This window comes from Grus americana, chromosome 20 (genome assembly GCF_028858705.1).
Source record: "Grus americana isolate bGruAme1 chromosome 20, bGruAme1.mat, whole genome shotgun sequence".
In the NCBI taxonomy this organism is placed as follows: Eukaryota; Metazoa; Chordata; class Aves; order Gruiformes; family Gruidae; genus Grus; species Grus americana.
Genome location: NC_072871.1, coordinates 7,236,550 through 7,258,595, shown reverse-complemented (window position 1 = coordinate 7,258,595; position 22,046 = coordinate 7,236,550). Strand labels below are relative to the sequence as shown.

The following is a 22,046-nucleotide window of genomic DNA, read 5'->3' as shown; positions in this document are numbered from 1 at the left end:
TAAGTCAGCTCTGCTTATGTAAAACATTTCTTATTAAATAAATTTGATGGCCATCCCTAATGACTATACTTAAAAAAAAGTGTTGAAAAATTGGTATGAGTTTTTGAAACTTCTTTGAAAATAATTTCATGTTTGAAGGAATGTTTAGCTTATCAAAAGAGAATATTCAAAGGGGACTTGTTCTGGAATTTTCATATGACCTATAAAAATTTCTTCCTCCTTGGGAATGTGTGGCAATTTAGTATTTTTCTCAGCTATAAATTGTTTTGGTTTTGATGTCAAAATATTTAGACACTTCACACACATTAATAGTTGCTGTGTATCAGAGTTGGTTTGAGTCATGAGGCAGAGTGGTGTGAAATTAAGTAATTATCATCTATTCTTTGCTCTGAGTAATCTGAACTAAAACAGGATGAAATCTGGACATGTCAAAATAACATTTGTTGCTTTATTAAAGGATTACAATATTACAGGGGTAATCTAATATATTAATAACCCTACTTTCAGTTATATACAACACATGCTACGTGACACGTCAGTTTAATGCACATTATACTGTTGTAAAGAAGTGATGAGGTAATAAGGGAAAAAGTGTGCAAGTACATGCACACAAACGCACAGTATCTTACAGGCTTTCTGAAAAATATATTGAACTTCTAGAGGCTTTTGCTCTCCCTCTTACATGCATTCTTTAACTTGTATTTTTTGTAGTAGTTGCTCTTTTGAAATGGGTATTAGAACAATCTGTTCTAGAAACCTACCTCAGAAGAATATTAGAATTATCCCAGTCAGTATTTAATAGTTGTGACTGACCTCTAAATATAGATAAGTAAATCTATTTAATAATTTGACAGTAATATAATTGTGAAATATGGTAAATATAACTTCTCTTGGCTAAAGGTAACTTCTTTATATAATTTTCATTTACTGGCTAAGGATATTAAGTAGTTTATTTATTGGTATCCATCATTTGCCTGCAAAGTTGGATAGTCCCTTTAAATTATATCCAGCCATTTCTAATTACAGAGGCTACACAGCAGGTAATGACTGAAGTCGGGTACAAAATACTGTGGAGTTGTTGTGTAGTATAACATGTTGGCTATACAGCACATTATATCTGTTGTAAATCTGGATTAATTTCCATGTGCAGGTAGCTACTTCATTTTGGTAAGAAAAATCATTAATGTTTTTAGTCTAAAGTATTTGAATCAAATGTGAATTCTAATTAATAGGAGCAGAATATTAAAATGCTCAAAGTGAAGGGGAAAGTCTGAATTTATCACAATAGTAATGGTTTGAGTATCTGCTCTCAAAATCAAATTACATAGTATTAACTTTATTCATGGCAGTTAACAAAGATTAAATTAGAATAATCACACTAATGTACATATACCAGCTACACAGTTCAAAGGATATGATTTCCTGTGTCAAATGATTGCTCATAATAATAATAATAATAATAAAACTCTTGCTGTACAGTTTGTAATATTTCCTGTATTTGAGAATATTTATACATAATATAACATACAAAAATATTTAAATGTTGTGGCAGTATTTTTACCATCCAAACTTAATTTACAGGGAATAAAAACCAGAAAGTTTATCTACAGTCCACCTTAAACCATCAGTTCTAAAAGACTGAATGTAACTACTTTTAGTACCGAGAGGTGTTCTGAGTGTTATGTCATTTCAGTTCCTTTTTTTTCTTCAGCTTTTTTTTTTCCTGGAATAATTCTTGAAAATACAATATACAAGCCCTCACATCTTAGCAATAAATGTACAGTATCTTACATTCCTCATTTCTGCAAAGATAATTCCAGATAATACATCATAGCTTTACGTGATCTTTAGAACAAGAAAGCAAACCAAGAGAAGAATTATTTCAGTGGAATGTGTTGGGGTTAGGTCTTATCATCATAACAACTTTCTTTAGTGAATATGATCCCCCCCGGAATTCAGCCCAGTAAACACCATCCTGATACCGACTGCGGTAGTGTCCTCCACGATACCAAACTCCATTGAGATTTGAATGAGCACATGCATTGTACCACCATCCTCCCTTCTGGTAATGAGCACAATTACCTGCAAACGAAAGCTGTGATTCAGTCTTAGGAGCAAATGAAAGATCTTACAGCAAGCAAGCTAAGCAGAAAACAATTTTATTTTTAAACTGTGCGTTTAACGTGGTATCTACATGTGGTACAAGGTGAATTTAGGCTTCTTCGGGAACCAGCTGTGTAGTCCGGTTCTACAGATAGACTCACTAGTGTTAATCTCCCTTGCTGGAAAATTTGTTTGCGTTACTGTCTTAAACGACCCCCTATAGCATATTTTACAGACCCTTGATTAGTGTAAATGATAAATATTTCAGTGAGAATTTTTCATTCAGTGTTAATACATATAAGGGTTGACACATCAATATGTGCTTCAGAAGTTACTAACTGGCAAATCACTACAAATGTAATTTCTCTTTTTTGTGTGTATGTATCACTGTAAGTATTTTTTTTTTTTTTTTAAAAGAAGGGAAAAAAATAAAGAGAAGGGCAAAAAAAGCAAGGCAACTGAAAGGGAATTGGTACCTGTGTATACATCATGGTCCCGGTCCAGCGTGGTGAACTGTTTGCCATTGTGCCAAGTGAAAGAATCTCCCGCGTTGCCATTGTAGCGTCCCAATCTCAACTTGTAATACTCACTTTCTGGCTCCAGTCTGAAGCTAGCGTACTCAGCAAATACTTTTCGACCTGACCAGTCTTCCATTGTTATGAGCAGTTTGTAGTTGCCTTGATTTGTTAACCAATAAATATTTTCTAATCCAAGCCAATATTCTCCATCTATATTACCAAATCCTTGCTGTAAGGGAAGGAAGATAAGCATGTTAATATTGTGCATCTGTTTCAGTGCTAAATCTGAGTGTATTCTGAAGTGGAAAACCACAGGAACTTATTTTATAGAAACTTTCTTTTCTGGAAGGGTAAAGACACAAGTTCCTTCTCAAGGAAGCTGTTGGCCAGACTCTAAAATCACCTCTTAAATTAACTTTACCAATAGTTTATAGAGGGTAGAAACCGTTAGACTGCTCACTTGTCCTAACCTTGTATGTCTCCCAGTTCCTGAAAAAGTTGACAGACCCATCCAGCCGCCTCTGAATGACTGTCCAGCCACCAGGGTCGTGCCGTTGATCACACCAGACCTGCATAAGCCGGTTTGTGTTTTCTGGTTTTACAAGATAGATTGAGCTTGTATCGTGGCCGTCTTCTAATGCTTGTAGGCAGTCTCTCCAGGGCCCTGTGTCAAAACAGAAGGACTCTGCATCAAAATGCAATTGAGAATATCTTTAATGCAGGGTGGTATTTGAATTGGTAGCTTTTTTACAGTAGATTTGCTTCTGCTGAGTAGTGTGTTTGTTTTTCCTCTTATTGAAGGTAGAGTGTCCGCTAAGTGTTTTCAAACAGATGCATTTGTTGTAACTTTATTTCTGGAACGTTTCATGGCGAATTACAGATAAAGGTAGATCTTTATTTATTTATTTATTTTTAAGGGAACTGCACTTGTAACATTGATTATACCTTTAAAGAAACTTAATATGAATGACTCTGTACATAAGGATTAATGTTAATAATTTCCGTTAGAGAACAAAATGGTAAGTTTCGCTTTGTTTCTGTCTTTGAGAAATTCAGCTTTTTAGATCCCCAAAAATGTCATTGGCACTGTCATTAACAATGAACCGGCAACATAAATTAAGAATGTAGGTGTTACTGTTGTCACCTTAATAAGTGATAACACAAAACAGAAATTAAAACTTGTAACATGGAATGCCCACTTACATAGTGAGAGAAATTGTAGATAAATGAGAATACTTTTAAAATACTTTGCATTCACAGAAATTACAAATAATGCTCTCCTGTTTTCAGAAGGAGAACGCATTTTTTTTTTCCTTCAGTTTAGTAGAGTCCATAAAGAGCTTAGTCTTTTGGAAAGTATTTTACATTCATGATTTTTAAAGACACTTTCTCCAGTTGGAAGACAGTTAGATTCCATTTTAAAGAGTCTGAGAAATTTAGATCCAAATTATTTGGGACACTGTGTTGATACCTGCAGATAGACTCCCCGAGCTGCTTTGCTGCTATCCTCAGGTAGCCTAAGCAGAGAAATGAAGTCAACCAGAATCCTCAGGATTAGAGACCCTTGATTCATCCCTGCCCCCGAAGGAGGAAGGCTTGTCAGATCTTCTCATGAGGAGAAGCATATGTTGCCATCGAGAGTAATTTCTCTTGTAAAGTATTTCGGTTCATCTACCCTTTTTCATAATTCACTGTCCAACACTGGTAATGGTAGAACTACCCTTGTACTCAGTAAATGACTTAATAATAAATTAGTATTATAGAAGCAACCTCAGTGTTTTGGGGGGTTGGGGTTTTTTGGTCTTTTTAACTAGTTAATCAAAAATTCAGCGTGCCAGGAGGCAATCCAAGTTTTTGGTGTGTGGCCACGCTGGGGTGTTGTTTCCTTAGCCATGTTCACAGACTGTACCTAGAGTGCTGCTTCTAAGTCGCTTCTCCATTTCTGTTGTGACTAAATGTTCAGATTCTGGCAATTTAGACCTAGATGCAGTATTCTGTGACACAGTTGCATGGCTTATGAGAAGTGGAAGAAGACAAATGTAATGAATGCTGGTAATTTAAATTGTCTCGTTTATTTTATCCCAATGTGTACATAGTGGTACTTATCAAAAACAAAACAAAAAAGTTCAAAGTCATTATTGAGGCAACTCCTAAAATAGTCAACCACAGATCTTTCATCTTGCCTTCACATAAAGAAATATACAGCACTATATGATGTAATATTTACAGCTTTCTAATCTTGCAGTTCCTTCCTAGGCCATGTGGCAACAGTGCTCTACTGCACGTGATTCTTTTCTCTGAAAGTGCTTTAAGATGAAGGTAAACTATTATGAATACTTCAAAGCAGAGTTTGCTACTACTTTTCCATGCCAGGTGTTTTTAAGTCAGATAATAACTTCCCAAAATTTTGACCAAGGTGTGTAGTCTGAGATTTGTCATCTGGCATCAGAAACGAAAGGGAACGTACTGAAGGCAGCTGGCCCCAGCACAGATCTCTGTAACGTGGTTAGCCCTGCCTAATGAAAAAAATAATTATTAAAAGAGATTTTTATGGTTTATTTATGTGAGGCTTTCTTTGTACTTTGTAGCAGCTTAACTTAAACACCTTCAGTAAGAAACCTGTTCAGTGCTTTCTGGAAATATGTATGGACTGTATATCGACCAGAGCTCCATCTGCATAGGCACTGAGCCCTTCAAATATCTCTAGAAGTGATAGAAAATGGGTATTACAAAACCCAAGTTGATTCTTATTCAAGGTGATTGGATGATGATACGTGATTCAGATTTGTTTACTGTTTGTTCTACTGTTTTTAGCATATTTTCAATCAATTAGTGGAAATTATTTTTTTTCAATGTCAAATTTGCTACCTTTCATTCCTCACATATTAAGGCAATTTTTGGTGAGAGATTCCACAGTAGTTAACTGTTTCATATTCAGTTTCCTTTAGAACTCTTAGGGAATGTGGTTTATTCTTTGCAGTTTTAGTATTCACTTCTTTCATTGGCTTTATAACCTCTTCTACCAACATTTCAGTTTGAGGTAAGTCCCGCAGAGTATCCTCCTTGCCACTAACCTAGTCAACTCGGGAACCTCAAAGCGTCCCCTCAGTGAATACTCATATCAAAATTAATTTAGATTTTCTACTGTCACCTTAATTTCTCTGAGTATATCTTTTTATCTTTCCCTGTAAACTTTGTCAGGCTTCCTGCTCCTGATATGTTAGAAATCAGGTTTATTATGCCTTTTTTCCCATTTGCAAGTTGTTCTTAAGATTTTAATATGCCTTTATATTCAACCTGACAGAGAGTATGTTCTTTTCTTATTTCCTCATTTGGACGTGACTTCAGTGCTTTGCATGATGTTGTCCGTCTTACAATATTGCTCTTTTACCAAGCCACTTAACCATGACAAGATTTCCTGGTCTTCTCAAAGTCATCTTTTTGGATGGACGGATAGTTCCCTATTTCCAATAGGGTACCTTTAAATAGTCTCTGTGGTACTTGAAAACATTTTACCTCTTCAGTTACCGCTTCTAGTTTATGCCTTGGTGTTACAATATTCTGCTATTCTGTCGTTTGTCTCCACGTTTCTGATAGGCTAATATATGAAATCTAGCTAAAACCCCAACTTTCTAGTTCTTGTATGTTCTTTTTGTTTGGGTTTTTTGTTTTGTTTTTTGTTTTGTTTTTTTAAGTGGTAATATTTGTTTAGAAGTATATAGATGTTTGGTTTGGCCTCACATATATATTGGCCTAATATTTGCGTGCCCTGTTTAAACCATCTGTTTTTCAGATTACATTTCAGCATTTCTTACCTGAATTTTGTTCACTGCTCCTATCCAAAGATTTTACTCGATGGTACAAAATCTGCATTGCTTCACCTAAAGGATATATCAGTTTAAACCATCTGCTTCATTAAGTCATAATTATCAGTATGAATATATAGTCTGTTGTACTTAGATTATTATGTATGTTTATTTTTGTATACTAATTCCTTTTTTGAAAAAGTGCGTGACCATATAAAATCAGCATACACTGCCTGTTAATATTGCATTAACCTTAGCATTACTATTTGCTGTTTATTATTTAACTATTTAACTTTACTTTTTGTAATGCAGCCCAGGGTTAAAATGTTTGTCTCCAAGTTTTATCTGGTAGAGTATAATAAACTGGTTTGTGTGCGTGGTTTTTTTAGGAATAAAGTCTTCTATAGCAATTGCACAAGAAAACATACATTTTATAATTGGTATAAGTGGCTACTAAATGTTTTGTTCCCAGAAAAAGGTTTGTTGATCTGCTGGGTAAGGATGATGAATGAAATTCATTTGATTTTCAAGTTCAGCTTTCATTTGTCTGGAGTCTAGTCATCTTCCAGTGTTGCACTAGCAAATTTATACAAAGGAAAATATTTTGATAAGCTATTCATCTAAGTCTGTTTATACAGAAAATGTAGTAATGCTTCACGTAATAGTGTTTGTCCTGTTGTGGGTTGAATTCTGCACTCTAATAAATTGTTGTTTCAGATCTACTTGAATTATTGACCCTGTGGGCTAAACTTTTTGGTGGTGTAAACAAAACCCCATTGTAAAACCACATAGGCTTTTTGCATTGGCATATTAAAGCTTGTAGTTGTTAAGCATTAATGCATGCAAAGTTGTTGGGGTTTGGTGTGTCATAGCCCTACGTCCCCCCTCGAGTCTCTAGGTAATAACTCCAAGAAAGGTGGTGGTGTTAATGTCACAGCTAAACCGTTTCATCCTGAAGTCTTTTATTAGGCTTTTAGCCCTTTCAAGCAAGTCTAAGGAGCAGGGTTCCTAAATAGGACTATAGAAGTTTTATTTGGAATTCATATTTTGCTTAGTAGAATGGGGTAAAATACAATTGTAGTTATTTTGAACATTCTCTGGTGTTGACATTAGGTGACTTACTGGCTATTTACTAATTTTTTATTTTATTTTTCTGTAGAATTTCAGTCTTGTGTACATGTTCAGTATTTTGCAGACAGAATTAAACTTACCCAACTTATTCTTTTGGGCATGCGTGGGAAACAAGAATGCACAAATAAGAATTTGAAATAAACGATTTACATATAAAATTGCAAATTTTTCTGCTCAATATCAAAATCTTTTTTTTTAACATTTTCCTTTATTTTTGCAAAGAGCCAGCAACAGGAACATTGGGGGGTTTTTTATGCCTCGTAAGACTTTCTGGGAAAGGCATGAGTCAAAGCGTGACACTAGTCCTTGCAGAGGAATTAACTTGTCTGTTATAAAGTGTCTATCTCTAAAATTACTTTATATCCAATGATGATGCCTATATTTTACAATGTATTTTTTCAATTTCTTTTCTCTAGAACATTTTACTATGAGACTAGGGTTCTTTAACTTATCTACATCATGTTTTTATGATTTACTGCCAATGTTGCTATGCAGTCATCAGCTTTTATGTCTCTGTTGAAATATCCAATGCTTCAAATATTCCTAATAAATTTTTAGCAAGATATTACTCTTCTATGCCTTGCCTCTCAAATCTGGCACATTATTTTTTGTTATTTGGCTACTCATTTTGGCTTACCTTTGTGAATATGGAGAAAATACTCAGTTGTACATTTAAATCACACTACGCAGTAAATCTATAATAGCAGGTTGGGAAAGACACTTCAAACATGACAGAGAAATACTTCTAAATGACTGTCTTGTTTTAGATCATAGTCATAATAATGTTTTGTTCTGAAGTACCTCCCTCTGAGTGCAGGTGTATGGGTCTTGTATCCTAGTACTGTATAAAGTCATTACAGAAGGGGTTGCTGCTCTGAAGATTTTCAGTTGTAAGTAACTTATGAAGTAGGTCATTTCAAAAATATTCATGTTGAAAAATGATGAGCACTTTATGATAAGTGATGTGTGTAGAACTCTCTGTAAGTTGGTTAAATTCATTTCTGTGGCAGTTCTTATGCTCTCCAGTTCAGATTCCTGGTTTTTGACTGAGGTAAACGTGACTGTGCCAGTCATATTATTGGTTGGCCAGTGATAACAGATACTGCCCTTTTTTGGGAAAAAAAAAAAATACTGGGCAGCAATTATGTAAACTTTCTCTATAGTATATGTGCTGCTGTTAGGAGAAAAGGACAGTCCTTTTGCTAGATCTGTCTGGTAATTAGTGTTTTTATTATTATGAAATGTAAACCTTCTGAAGCATTAGCATGCTTTACAAACAAGGGTCATCTTATCTTCCCTTGAAAAAGTGAGAGCATCTTGACTTTCAGATAGGTGGTTTTGATAAAATCACCTCTAGGGAGTCAAGCAGACCTTTAAGAAGTTGGTCATGAGTCAATGTTTTCCTTTGCAAAAAAATATGCTATGTGAGGACAGATCAACAGAAGTGCTATGCACATGAAGTAACTTTTCTACTCTGCTGTGTGATGGTGAAGCCTCAGCTCCAGTTTGGGTACCTAAAAGCACAAGGAGGATGTGGACCCATTAATGAGTTTTCAGAAGAGTGTAACAGGAAGTGGAAAGGTCTTAAAAGAACACTTGAAAAATATTTCACTTAGAGAAAGGTCGGGAAATACTGTTCTAAGCTTGAACCTACTTTGAGGTCAAGTCAAAATGTAATTATTAGAGAGGCGATCCTGTAGCGTATTGCTCCAAAGAAGTTGTAACAGACCTGATTTCCTCCTGACTTTTTTTTTTTTTTACTTAGAACATTAGAATAATGATTTTTTTTTTTTTTTTTGGCTGAGGTTCTACATGCCACAGTGCAAGCTTTGGTGAGTTCATCTCTGGCGATATTGTGAAATAACTGCTTTGTAGCAAAGTATGTTAGAGACTATGCTTTAGACTGAAACACCTGCTCAAGTTTCTTTCATTGTGGATGTTTCCATGGAGAAATAAGTCTTATTTTTCTTTTTGTTTTGTTTTTTTTTTTAAATGTGTCGGTTGCATTATTTGATAATTCTAAAGAGTTTGAGGATTTCATTTGGAATATGTTGTAAATAGCCTTGAAATATATTCTGAATGCAGTTCATGCGCCTTACTCTGTTTCAAGGCTTAGTTTCAGATGTCTGTGGGTCCCCTGTCTTTTTTCTGAAGCAAGCACATGTTGCCTGCACACTGAAGAACAGACTTCTCTTGTATGGGACACATAATACTTGAACTATTTTTTTTTTTTAATATGTGGGACCATAGGCAAAACTGGATTCTTTACCTGTTACTTCTTTATCATGTAGATCAATTGATCTCTAATGTAATTTCACGCCTATAATCTTGCTTATGGCAGAACTCCTAAGACTCTTAATGAGGGCTGTATAATATCCCTTACTATTCTACCACTTGCATCCCTTTGCTCCTGTCTTAAAGCACAAGTGCCCTGTGTGAGGTACAGAGCAGATTCCAGATTTTGATAACAAAAGTTATCACATGCTGGATCAACAAACTTGTAATAACTTCATAAATGTTTACACAAAAAGTGTCAAACCCTTTTAGATGTCTTGAGTTATAGCAGTTCAGTCTTGGGCACAGGTAAATAAAATTTAGATGATTAACTGCTGTTTAATTTCTGCAGCACCTTTATCTCATAAATGGTGGGTTTGTCTTGGCAAAGTAACATGAGAAAAATCTGTGGAGCTAGTGTTCTGGTAGACATTCAGAATTCTTTTTTTTTTTGCTTTCTTTCTGTGCTTGTACTACAATACATGTATTAGAAAACCACAGGATAGATACACAGACAATGTCAGATCTAAGAAATCTCAATTAGTTCAAAATAATTAATTTGCATTTATTTTGCTAAATAAATCAATTCTGTCTGCATTGTTTGTATTACAATTAAAATGTTGCCCACTGCATATTAGCATAAACTAATGTAGACATTTCAATAATATTACTTACCGGATGGTTTATCAGTTGAAGTTGGAATACTAGTAACTGCAGGCATGGTTGGTAAGGTAGGTGGCAGAACCTTTAAGTTCTGATCACTCTGAATCTCATTAGTAGATATCTGGTTAATAATGCGATTGTAAGTAGGAGGCTGGTACACTTTATTTGGTGGCTGTGGAGTTTGTGGCAGTGGCTTTACGGATGGCATTCTTTGACAGTGTTCTTCCAGTTGGGCAATTATTATTGACTGATTATTGGCAATTGACATCAAATGTTGGTACTTGTGCTCTAAGTCTTTGTATTTGTTTGCAAGCTGCAACATATCTGCAGTTTGGTTCAAAATCTTATTCTCAAGTTGAGAAAGCTCTAAGGCGTTGTCACGTTTTCGGATAATTTCATGTAGCAACTGCATATAGAGTTGTGTGACACGAGAATTCATATTTCTGCTCTCTTTTCTTAAGAGTTTAACCTCATTAACAATCCCACCATCCACCTCTACCAGCTGCTGGAGAGTTTCTATTTGTCTCTTTTGTTTAAGAAGTTCATTGTTAAGTAACTGTAATTCTTGTTTATTTACCCTGTTTTCAAGTAGAACTTCAGGCTCCTTAGAATTAACACAAATGGCACCTGTTACTCTCTGCTGAGGTACAATAAAGGTGTAAGTGCATTTGTCCTGTGTGTCACTGGACCGCTTATATCTGTTCATATAAATGAATTCTTGTTCTGTTTCCTCATCATTGCCTTCAAATTCCTGTGTTTTGCTTGCAGTAGCTCCCACAACAGCTATTAGCATTAAACAGATGAATCTTGTTGTCATCATGATCCTCTAGTTCTGGTCAAATATTCTTCTGCAAAGAACTTTTAAAAATCTGTTTTAAAATAAATTTAACAGTAAGTAACAAATAGGAAATCAATGCAAACTTACAACTGATAATCTGCTCTAAAACTTCCAAAATACTACATAGTAACTTAGAATGTCTGTGTACAGATGAGATTTTTCTTGTCCAGCATGAACTTACGTTGGCTATAAAGGGGTCATCATGGGGAATAGATGTATGGTTCTATGGCCAGAACTGTGGTTACTAGTTGGTAGTTTATCTAAAGCCTGCCAAGAAGCACAAGAAACTAAGTAATAAATACCAGGATTTGAAGAGTCCTTTCTTCCAGGCAACTACCACAAAAGTTTCCGAGTTTGGTGTTTTCATTTAAATATGAAGTACATTTTCATTTTTTACAGTCAGAAATATACCCTTTAAATGTAAACAGAATGTAAGTTAATGCATGCTGTTAAAAGTTCTAAAAATATCAAATAGCTCATTCGCAGTATTTCATAACTGCATGTATTTTGCAGGAGATACAGCTTAGATTAAATGTAACAATTTTACTTTAGTTCACAGTATTGAACCTCATAGGTTTTTTTTTTTAAAAAAAAGGAAAAAACTTACTCTTAGTCCTTAATAATTATAAATCAAAAACTCTACTGCCCAAATATCATAGGCAGTAAAATCTGTTGTTTTTCCAGACTAGTAAAATTTACAACTAAAACGCTTATTGTGACTCTCACTGGAGACCTTGTCTTTACGCTCAGGGTGGTCATTTCCCTTCCTAGTCCCTTCTTAGAAGGGGAAAACCGTGCGCATATGTGCACGGTGGACAGAGATGATGTCCAGCCATTAAAATTCTGTACTGGTGTTTACTGACATACTGCAGCAGTACCCTTTTGGAGAAATTGCTCTAATTTAGTTCTCAGAGCAGATTCGTATTCAAGGTGGAAATTTGAGGCCATCACAATCTATTAAAAAAATAAGTCAATACTAGAACTTTATGGGCAACGGTCGTCTTGGAAACATGAGCATAGCGTTGTCACTGCTGCCAGGAATGCCCTTGTCACAAATCACTCTTATCAGCTGCTCGAACAGCACTTTGATGTCATGTATTTCTAACAGCTTTATGTTGTTGAATTTTAATAGGCATGTGTATATATAACTTAGTTTTCTTCAAATAAATAAAATGGGAGGAAAAAATGCAGTGTGGAGCTTTTTCAGTGTATAAAGCTTCCTTGATACTTTTTAAAACCAAAGTAGTGTTACCATCATATTTTCTTTTGCTTGTAAAACATTTCACATGGAATAACCATTCAATGTTTAAATAACTGTCACCTTGCTGCTTGGTCATCTTTAGTACAATGAAAATTTTTTAAATGACATGAAATGATGATAGTAACAGCTGTGAGAAACTGGAATGAGTCCAGCTGAGCACAACCAACATGGGTAGCTGGCAGAAATAGCTAGGTTTGAGCCTCCAGAAGAGAAGGTGAAGGATACATGCTACTGCTGTCTTCAACTACTTAATGGGTGTTTGTAGAGAAGATGAATTATTTTTGGAAGTGCACAGCGAAAGTGTAATCGTCAATGGATACAAATTGCGTCAGGAAAAGTTCATTTTGGGTTTTAGAAAAAAATAATGTCAAAATGAACATGACCAAGGACTGAAGCAGTCACCTAAAGAGGTAATGGAATCGCCATTCCTGGAAATACATAAAGTTTTGGTTTAGGGAAGGCTCTGAGCAGCCTGATCCAACGCTGAAATTAGCCTTGCTTCGTAAGACAAAGGTGAGCTCCCATCCAGTCTGAATTGTTCTATGACTCTAGGCAGCTGCTGACTTTTAAGAATTTTTTTTTTTTTAGAGTTTCAAGATAATGATGGCTATGCATGCCTAAATAATTATTCATACTGAGAAGAGATACGGTTGTCCATCATTCACATTTTTCTGTTTTGAAATAAACCATAGAAGTTCCTGTAAATGCTTCTGTAAATGATTCAAACAGGAGTGACCAGGACTTGATCCTTCTTAAAGTTTTTGGATACATTTTTGCCTCAGTTTCTTATTTGGAATAAACTCATTTTCATTTTGCAAACAGAAAGGAATTGTACTTTACAGAACCTGTCAAGAATCTTGAAAACTTGACGGTTTCTGTAAGGGAATGTTATTTATTTGGAGCCCTGGAAAACAGGGAACATAAATTCACCCCAGACGGCTTTAACTTGCATAATCAGCATTTGCACAGCAGGTCACACTTGGAAACTCTGGCAGTTTTCCAGGCCTCATATTTCTGCACAGATGGAGCATTTTTGCAAATGTCTCACATGTAGGTGTAAAATGGGTTTTATTTCACTATTTGAAATGAAATATCTTTTTTCCCCCCCTCAAAAACTGTAATTATTGTGACCACCAAAAAGAAATTAATTTTCTCCTCAGAGTTCACTTGTGTCTTTGCTACAGCATCTCATATCTTTGAGCACAGGATTTGGAGTGCACATTCTTTTCCAGGCTGAAGAAATACAGAGCAACATATAACAGTTTGATTTTTCTCCAATTTTTTTAAGAACTGTTTAAGAAGAAAAAAAAAAGGAACAGAGTTCATCAGCCTCATCTTAACGTATCAGTTCAAACATTCAAAATAGAACAGACTATTTCAGTTGGAAGGTACCTACAGCAATCATCAAGTCCAAATGCCTGACTCCTTCAGGGCTGACCAAAAGTTAAAGCATGGTATTAAGGGCATTGTGCAAATGCCTCTTAAACACTGACAGGCTTGGGGCATCCACCACCTCTCTAGTAAGCCTGTTCCAGGGTTTGACCACTGTTTGCAGATGGTAAGCCATCAGTGAATGACATCAGCATGATTAGACTGTGCTGAAATGCTTCTCTCTCATGATCTTGCCTGCATGCCACCTTTTCTAAGGTGTTCTTCCTATAAGAAAAAAACATTGCAAGGAAAAGTACATTGGTAAGAGAATGCTCCTGTACAAACAGAAACAAGAACCATACTATCTTCAGATATCCTTCTTCCTGCAGAGTCTGTTTATGAAGCAATCTTTTATTGTCTGTACTTTTTCAGTTTAAAAAAAAAAATGTTCAGAATGAGGCCTATTTGTTGCATATTGTGATGGACTACATAATATAAATGGCATTTCTTCTTTTCTGCAGTTGGATTCAAATGAAGTTCATAACCAACATGCTTGTTTGAACAACTCTCAATGATTAATCTTTCAGGGAGAAAAAAGCTTGCTGGAGGAAGTGGGGAGGGAAGCCAGAGAAACAATTTTAAGGAAGGATGTAATGCTTCTTAATACCTTCCTCTTTGAGTAGGAGAACATCAGATTCTTAGGACATCAGAATTCTTTCCCATGGGAGAGGGAGATCTTATTTATTTGATGTCTAACACACTAGCTTTCAGTTTTCTTCTGTTGCGCTCTTGCCAAGTAATTGCTCATACTCTGTACTTAACTAGTGCCGTTGCTTGCTGATTGCTCCGTTCTTCCAGTTTCTCTGGCTCGCCCCCCCCCCTTCCTCTCCCAGTAGCTCTTCTGCAGTGGACTGGGAGGGAATGATATTACTGGGGCCATATTTGTCCCCAGTGCAAAATTCCACTTAGGTAGCTGCAGATTTTTCAACCTCGCTATCGCACAAAACTACATAATATATAAAGCTTGCTCACAGGTTTGGTGCAAATTTCCTGAATTACTAGAAATACAGCATGTCTGTCTCTTATCCTTGTGCACATTGACAAAATTTCAACAAGCAAGCATACAAACAAAAAACCGGAGAAGTGGAAAAAATACATGTAAAAAGAAAGATATGTCTCATTTTAATTAAAAAATCAGATAGAACTTCTCATTAGAAAAATTAGGGAAGTTTGAAGGAATTTCATTTCTAGACTCTGGCTGTTCAAGACTTGTGTACTCATAAAAGCACTTCTCAATAGGAGTTGAGTTGGGACAAACTTGCCCTACTACAGGTGCACCTAAATCCAGTTTTGTGTATGTTTACCCTACTTGGCAGTATATATTACTTTATTCAGGCAAAATATTTTTATTCTGCTTGTCTTTTGCCAGTATAACTGCATCTGTATGAAAACTTTTGGCAGCAGTATTGTGTGGGTTATAATCATAGTATTTTTCATACTCCAAGCCAGCATAAGCGCTTTGTAGACCAAATGTTGGCCTATCTATGTATGTAACTGGAAGTAGGTAATAAGTTGGTTTACTCATTCATTGGTTGCCCAGCTGAGGATGTTCCCATGATCTGGTGAAAAAAGAGATGAACTTTCTGAAAGGGATATCAGATGTTTCAACATTTGATTGTTTTTTCCTGTCCTTTAAAGGGAAAAAGTATTTGCTTTGAAATATTTTTCTGTCCTGTGCTCTGTCATGCTGATATGGGACTTTTGCTTACTCAAAATATATTTGTAACAATCAAAAGGTATTATCTTGAAATTTATATGTGATGTTTCAGCGAGATTCGAGTGTTTTACCATCTAAAATTATACAAGTGTTTCACATCCTATAGTTTCTCTGTCATGATCCTGAAATGATAAAGGTAAAAATATTTCTACATACAAAGTACTACTGTTCGGCAAAATGTTCACTTTTTTTTTTTAAAAACTTACCTTAAGAGGAAGCATTAAAGTTAGCAATGTCGGCACTATGCCCTTTTTTTTTTCTTCCTAAGCTACTTGTAACAATATACACTTTTCATTGTGGATATTCCAACATGTATACCTTTTTTCATTATTTTTTGTTTCCGATGCCATGCTTCAGAGGATCTCATTTTTACAAAATAGACTGGTTAACTGTCTCTTTCAGGTTTTATGAAACATTTTACCTATCCTTGGGATTTTTGTGTATGAAAGAGAACAAAGATATGTTTCCATCAGATGAAAAATACGACTTGTAATAACATAATAAAGTATCAGTAAGCTTTTCTGAAAAGGCTAGTGGTAGCCTTTCAATGCTATGGCTGTTTTTTGTTGGATGAAATTTGTTCATAAAATAAGCATTTGCAGTATTACTCTGGAAAGAAAGGTGTTTATGAAAGCCCGAGTACATATTGTCAACACTGCTGCACCTAGAGCTAAAGCAGTTTTGCAGTGTTGAGTCTTTCAGCCATTGAGAGATTGGCATCTTGTCTCTGGGAGTTTATACTATGTTCTTTTTACACCTATACTTTTCAGTGTTGTGCAAGAGCTAAGACCGTAGGAAGACCACTGATGGTGGCTGCGCACTGAGCTTTATTGTGCTTTACTGTGGATTATGACTCAGGTCAAGGAGGAAATGTTTTGACATTTAAGACATCACCTGTACTATAGCATTTTGGAGAAGTACAAAAGCAAAATAATGATCTGTGTAAATCTTGTGTGGAAAACCTTAACTAAGACAAATGTGGAAAATAATTGCCTGTATTTCATACCAGAATATAAATTCTGTGTCTTAAATTGCATTGGTATGTGTTACTCCTACAGATAAGGAACATGAAAGAACCCAGTAGGTAAAAGCAGTAGAACTGCTTCTTGCTGCTGTTCTTGTTTTTCTATATATAGTAAACTGTTATTAAGCCAAAGGACTGTAGGTATTAAAGTGTGATGCACTGAGCTATATAAATGCAGCTTTTGTACAAGTGATACGTGACACTGTCTAACCTTGGAGACTGCTTTACAGAGAAGGCAATTTTCTGTGCAAAAACAAGGATGTTGCACAAGGGGGTTTCTGGGGACTTCAGTAAGTATGTGAATTGCAGCATAGTTGACTTTATTGCAAAGATAATCTAATTAAGAAAAAACACTACCAATTTGTTTTGAGGAGCTAATACATCAGAACGTAGTATATGATGAAGATAGCAGCAATTCTCACTTCAGAATGTTAGAATAGATTTTTAGTGGCTTTTATGTCGTGGCTCAAGAAATAAGGAGTCATTTTTAGTTTATCCAGCTTCAGTTATGATAATCCTTGTAAACAAGGTGAAGGAATAGGTTTCCTATATGTCTTTTTACACTTAAGCAAGAGTCCTCAGTGAGATGTCAAAATTGGATTCTCCAATTAAGTCGTATCTTTAGGTTGTTTTTACAACAAACTGCTACCTTTTTCTGTCATTTTCATACAACCTCCCTAAAAAGGCTCCCCAAGTATTACATCCCTTAGAAAGTTAATTCCAGAATTTGGGGAGTTATTTTTTTATTATTTCAGTCTCTTTTCTGTATATCGTTTTATTTGTGTCTTTTTTTTTTAATAGGTGACTTTCTTTTCATTAAAGAGTGGATAGGCAAGGTCCAGCACTCAGTTTTCTCCCATCCTTGTAAACTGCTCTGACTCAAGGGCTTCTAGTCTAGAGCCTGAATCGTTAAGAGTGTGTGCAGGTCTAACACACCAGAATTAAATGCACCATAATTAAACTGATACTTCGGACCCTTTTAGAAATACCCAGAGGGATGAAAAAACACCTACATAAGACAGATGAGATACGCACTTTTTGCACAACACTGATATTTTCTGACATTTCTCTGTATGGTTGATTTGACTTACAAGAAAAAAGTAGCAGTGATATCCTACTTACAGATGAGTTTGGTTTGCTACACTAAATCGCAAAATTCAGTTCTGTGGTTAATCTGTAATTGTGTGCTGGTCATATTTAATGTAATGAGACTAGCAGTCATCTGATGGGCTGGCTTTTCTTACATACCTTACGTGCTACGGTACCTCTTGTGCAGATTCCTCAAGCATTTAGACATATAAATGAAGGCATGTTCACAAAAGGCATAGTGTTAGCTATTACAGCATTTATTCTCGAAAATATAAACTATTTTATTTGATAATTGTTCATTTGGTAGTTTGATAATTGTTCATTCTAAAGAAGAAACATTAAAAACTAGCAACAAGTCTTCACTGTTTCTTTAATACTTTTGTCTTTGATATTAAAAGGGGGTTTAGATTAATGCAGTTTTATATTTTAATTGGATTGTAAAAGCAAATGGAGCAAGGGTGTCAGAAATGTAACATCCTACTATAAAAAGATCAGAGGGTTTGGTTTTGGTTTTTGTTAACAAACATTAGTTTTTACTTCTGTGGAGTCCTTTGATAGTTAGTGTTTGTGGACTTACAGTTAGCTGGCATGTTCCAGGCACCAGGCCAGTAATATGATCTGGATTTCACAACACCATTGTGATAAGATAGATAAGCATGAATTTTCTGAAGTTGCTTTCTTTCTTACTCCCTGCCCCTTTTTCTCAGAGCTCATGCTCTGTTCTTACTCCTTCTCCCAAACGTTCTCTTGCATGGAATTATATTAATCCATCTTCTCAATTTTTCAGGTAGTCTTCATACTTAATGTGATTTATTATTTTTTGCTCTAAGCAGAGTGACTTCCACTGGTACGGGTTGTCTTTTAGAATTAACTGGTGTAGTTTGATTTTTAGATGAAGAGTACAGCTGTGAAAAACCTGAACACTGATTTTTATTTTTTGTCTCAGTTTTGTAAAAGGAAACTGCAATTCACAGTGAAAATACAGCACAGTGGTATGCATGCCACATGTTTTAGGAAAAGCTTTAAAGTTTTGTTTGAAGTTTTAAAGTAAATATAATAGGGGATAGGGAAGGGCTGACACATAATAGCTTGCACTTTCAGTTATGAAAACATGATGTAAAACTAAGTTGAAAAATTTAACTCCAAACTTTGGGGGGAATGTTTTTTGGGTTTTTGCCATTAGTTACTTGATTCCATTGTAAGCGGTGCCACGCTGACAGAAACCAATTAATTGTGTTAGATACTTTTATTATAATGCATTCTATACTCAGGTTTTGTGTCCATTTAAAATTGTGGTGAAATTTTGGTTCAAGCACTAGTTCATTCTTTTTAAAAGGAAATTTTAAAAGGGGAATGGATGACTGAAGTAATGCTTCAGAATGAGAGTATCTTAATTAGCTCTTGGAGAACTTTTGTTTTGAAATTCTATCAAGTGCTGCGAGAAACTTCAAAAGATTATGTATCTTTTGCTGTCATGTAACTTTTTTCCAAGTTTTGGCAAAAGATACCCTTTTTTTGAATTACAAGAAGTACAAATTTTCCTTCTGGATTACCAAGAATTTTAGTCATGTTCTTTGTGGATTGTTCTTTGTGCTTTACTAAAGTTCTGTCATAGATGTGGAATGTAATTATTGAGAGAGCACACTGCTTTTGTTGTTACTTCCCTTAACAGCGGCCTCACCTTATTTTCACTTAATCCAATCACTACCAAAAAGTACTCATACTGTGTGTGCTTACATGTGTGCGCGCACATTGTACATAACAGCCCTTAAACAGATTCCCATTTTAATAAACGTGAGTCATTTTGCCCATGAAAAATAGTAGTTAAATCATACAGTAAATACTTAATGCGTGCACAAAGTTACTCATATATGCTAGGTTCTTTTTAAATGAAATTTTTGCAAAATCTTTCAAATATTTATTGTATAGACTCTATTATAAAGTTCCAGAACTCTTGTATCTCCTTCATCAGACATGAGTGTAAGAAAGACTGAATGGAGACTTCATACTTGTTAATACAGGTAGTCCTTTAGAAAAGTTATAGAAAATAGTATGTCCTAGGAAGTTTATTGAAAGGCATATGCATTTTCAGTGAGTCTGAGGAAGCATGAAGCCCAAAGTTACATGCAGAATTAAATAAGATTAAAAAAAAAAAAAATTCGTATTCTTGAAAATAATGGCAAGAAGGCTTTTCACTGCCTGGTATCATAAAATGTCTCAACTATCTTTACAACTATATTTTAATGTGTTTGTTTTGTTGGGTGGGTTGTTTTTTGGGTTTTTTGGAGGTTTGGGTTTTTTTTGTTTTTTTTTTTTTTTTTAAAAAGGAAGAGACAGGCTTGCTGATTTATATTAGGGAGCAGTAATATCTTTGACAAGCTTACATTCGCTCATAGGCCAGTCCAGCTGGCTTTGCACACCAGTCGGTCCCTGGACGTACAAAACCAGCTGCATACTTTAAACGCAATCCATCTGCGCTACCCATTCTTACCCTGTCTCCTTTGGCTTCTTTCTTGCGGTCCTTCGCGTGCTTTCATCAAAGGTTTTCAGAACGGCTCGTCCACAGGAGTTGTGACATCTCACTTAGCTGGTTGTACCGCAAGCGTAGCTCTTCGGTGGCCTGGTACGCAGCCGAATAGCTTTGTGCGCTGTACTGGGGTGAGACACGGCAATAACGAGGTGATCTACAACATTCTTCCTTTTCTTCTCCTCCGTTTTTCTGCACGATTTTTCACAGCTTGGCTACCCAGGCTAAGCCGCACATCCGCACCGCGCTACTGTGGCAGCACAGTAAGAGTTTCTGTTGGCGAAAGGGGAGAACCGAGCATTCCGGTTTTAAAGTTTGGAATCCATCATTTCAGGCAAGGCTAAAGCAGCCTTATTTGAACTTCAGCTCCTTTGTGGTAGACTCGCATCCTGGTAGGGGGGGGAAAAAGGCAACAAAAAAAAAAAAAAGGCAAGCCTGCACCAAGCTGACAAGTTCTGGTTGGACAAGGCGTCTTCCTCCTCCCACAGACACCGGGGCTCCACCAGCGACCGACGCCCTCGGGCCCCCGCCGCAGGCAGCGAGGCCGGCCGGGCCCGCCCGCGCGCCGTGACCTCACGGCTGGGGGGGCGGGGGGAGCGGGGGGGCGGGGGCGGGCGCCGCCGCTTCGGTCATTTCTGTCAGGAAACGGCATGTTCCCAGGAAAAAACGGGGGAGAAAATTGTCCAAATTCAAGCGAGCTCTTAAAGTACTCCAGTGCAGATTGAGAATCCATAATTTGGCTGAACAACGGTGCTTTTTTTATTTTTTTTTTTAAACGTTTGCTTGTGACTCGTGTTAGTAACCTAAAGCACGTTTCTCATTTGGTTGCTGCGAATTCTTACTATTTCCCTAGAATCTTTCTAAAATTTGCTATTGCAGAATTTTCTGTGCGTAGAATACTTTTGGTTATTAGGTATCACCTCTGCTTTAAAAAAAAAAAAAGTTTAATTAATGTAAAATTTGTCTTTCAGATGTATTTATAACTTGCTGGGAATCTTGCAAATCAATGATCAAAATTAAAAGTAAAACTTCACAATATTAAAAAGTTCAAATTTTTAAGCTACTTTTTTAATCAACAGTTTAGGAAACCAAACTGTTGTATACTGTCATTGTATATTATAGCTATCTTTATAAAGCTATACCATATTGAAATAATGTATTTATTCATAGTTTTTCAAGCAGTTTTAAAGATCTTTCGGTTTTGAAGAAACAGAGGAAACCAGTATGAGAACACTTAGGCTAATCAAAGGACAAATAAAGATGTTTAGAGAATACTGGATTAAAACAAGCTATTTCTGTTCAAGTTAAAATGTGAACAAGTAGTGGCCATTCTAATAATAAATTATTTCCATCATAAAAGTGAATATCTACTATGTCAGAAAAAAAACCCATGTCTAAATATATTGCACTAGTAATTCAGTGTGCCTTGGGCTTTACCTTTACTGTATGGCCTGGGATTCCTGCAGGGAATATTATCACCTCTTATTAGTTACCGTCCTGATGTTACCATTATTTTCTGATTGAACTCAAAAGCTTTCTCCTTTCTACATCTAAAGAAAGAGGATGCAACACCAGGGACTGAAGTGGTCATTTCAGTGTTATTAAGTAACATAGTCTGGATACTTGGGATTAAAGCAGTCCAAAGATTTTTCCAATGCACTAGT

At 35.8% G+C, this 22,046-nt stretch overlaps 2 protein-coding genes across 19 annotated transcripts in view; one reads left to right on the top strand and one right to left on the bottom strand.

Annotated features, from left to right (window-relative positions):
• Positions 1-22,046, top strand: part of RALGPS1 (Ral GEF with PH domain and SH3 binding motif 1) — a 136,579-nt gene that overhangs the window by 63,056 nt on the left and 51,477 nt on the right. The gene's annotated exons all lie outside the window — the stretch shown is intronic.
• Positions 432-20,914, bottom strand: ANGPTL2 (angiopoietin like 2). Of its 5 annotated transcripts, XM_054848814.1 has the most exons (8): positions 20,347-20,894; positions 13,991-14,250; positions 11,636-11,745; positions 10,508-11,364; positions 6,437-6,502; positions 3,092-3,285; positions 2,580-2,850; positions 432-2,082 (listed from the first exon to the last, which is right to left on the bottom strand). In XM_054848814.1, the coding sequence occupies exons 4-8, from the start codon at positions 11,313-11,315 to the stop codon at positions 1,883-1,885; spliced, it is 1,539 nt and encodes a 512-aa protein (XP_054704789.1). In that variant the 5' UTR covers positions 11,316-11,364; positions 11,636-11,745; positions 13,991-14,250; positions 20,347-20,894; the 3' UTR covers positions 432-1,882. The 5 variants fall into 5 exon arrangements, with proteins under 5 accessions (XP_054704789.1, XP_054704788.1, XP_054704791.1 ...); XM_054848813.1 differs by lacking the exon at positions 11,636-11,745; XM_054848816.1 differs by lacking the exons at positions 6,437-6,502; positions 11,636-11,745 and having other exon boundaries at positions 20,347-20,893.

Bases quoted from the DNA above. Each gene is read 5' to 3' on its own strand.
- ANGPTL2 (XM_054848814.1), bottom strand. From the start codon at position 11,315: ATGATGACAACAAGATTCATCTGTTTAATGCTAATAGCTGTTGTGGGA. The intron at 2,851-3,091 runs GTTAGGACAAGT...CTTCCCTTACAG, and splicing joins GGAACTGGGAGACATACAAG to CAAGGATTTGGTAATATAGA. The intron at 2,083-2,579 runs GTACCAATTCCC...TTTCGTTTGCAG, and splicing joins GGACCATGATGTATACACAG to GTAATTGTGCTCATTACCAG.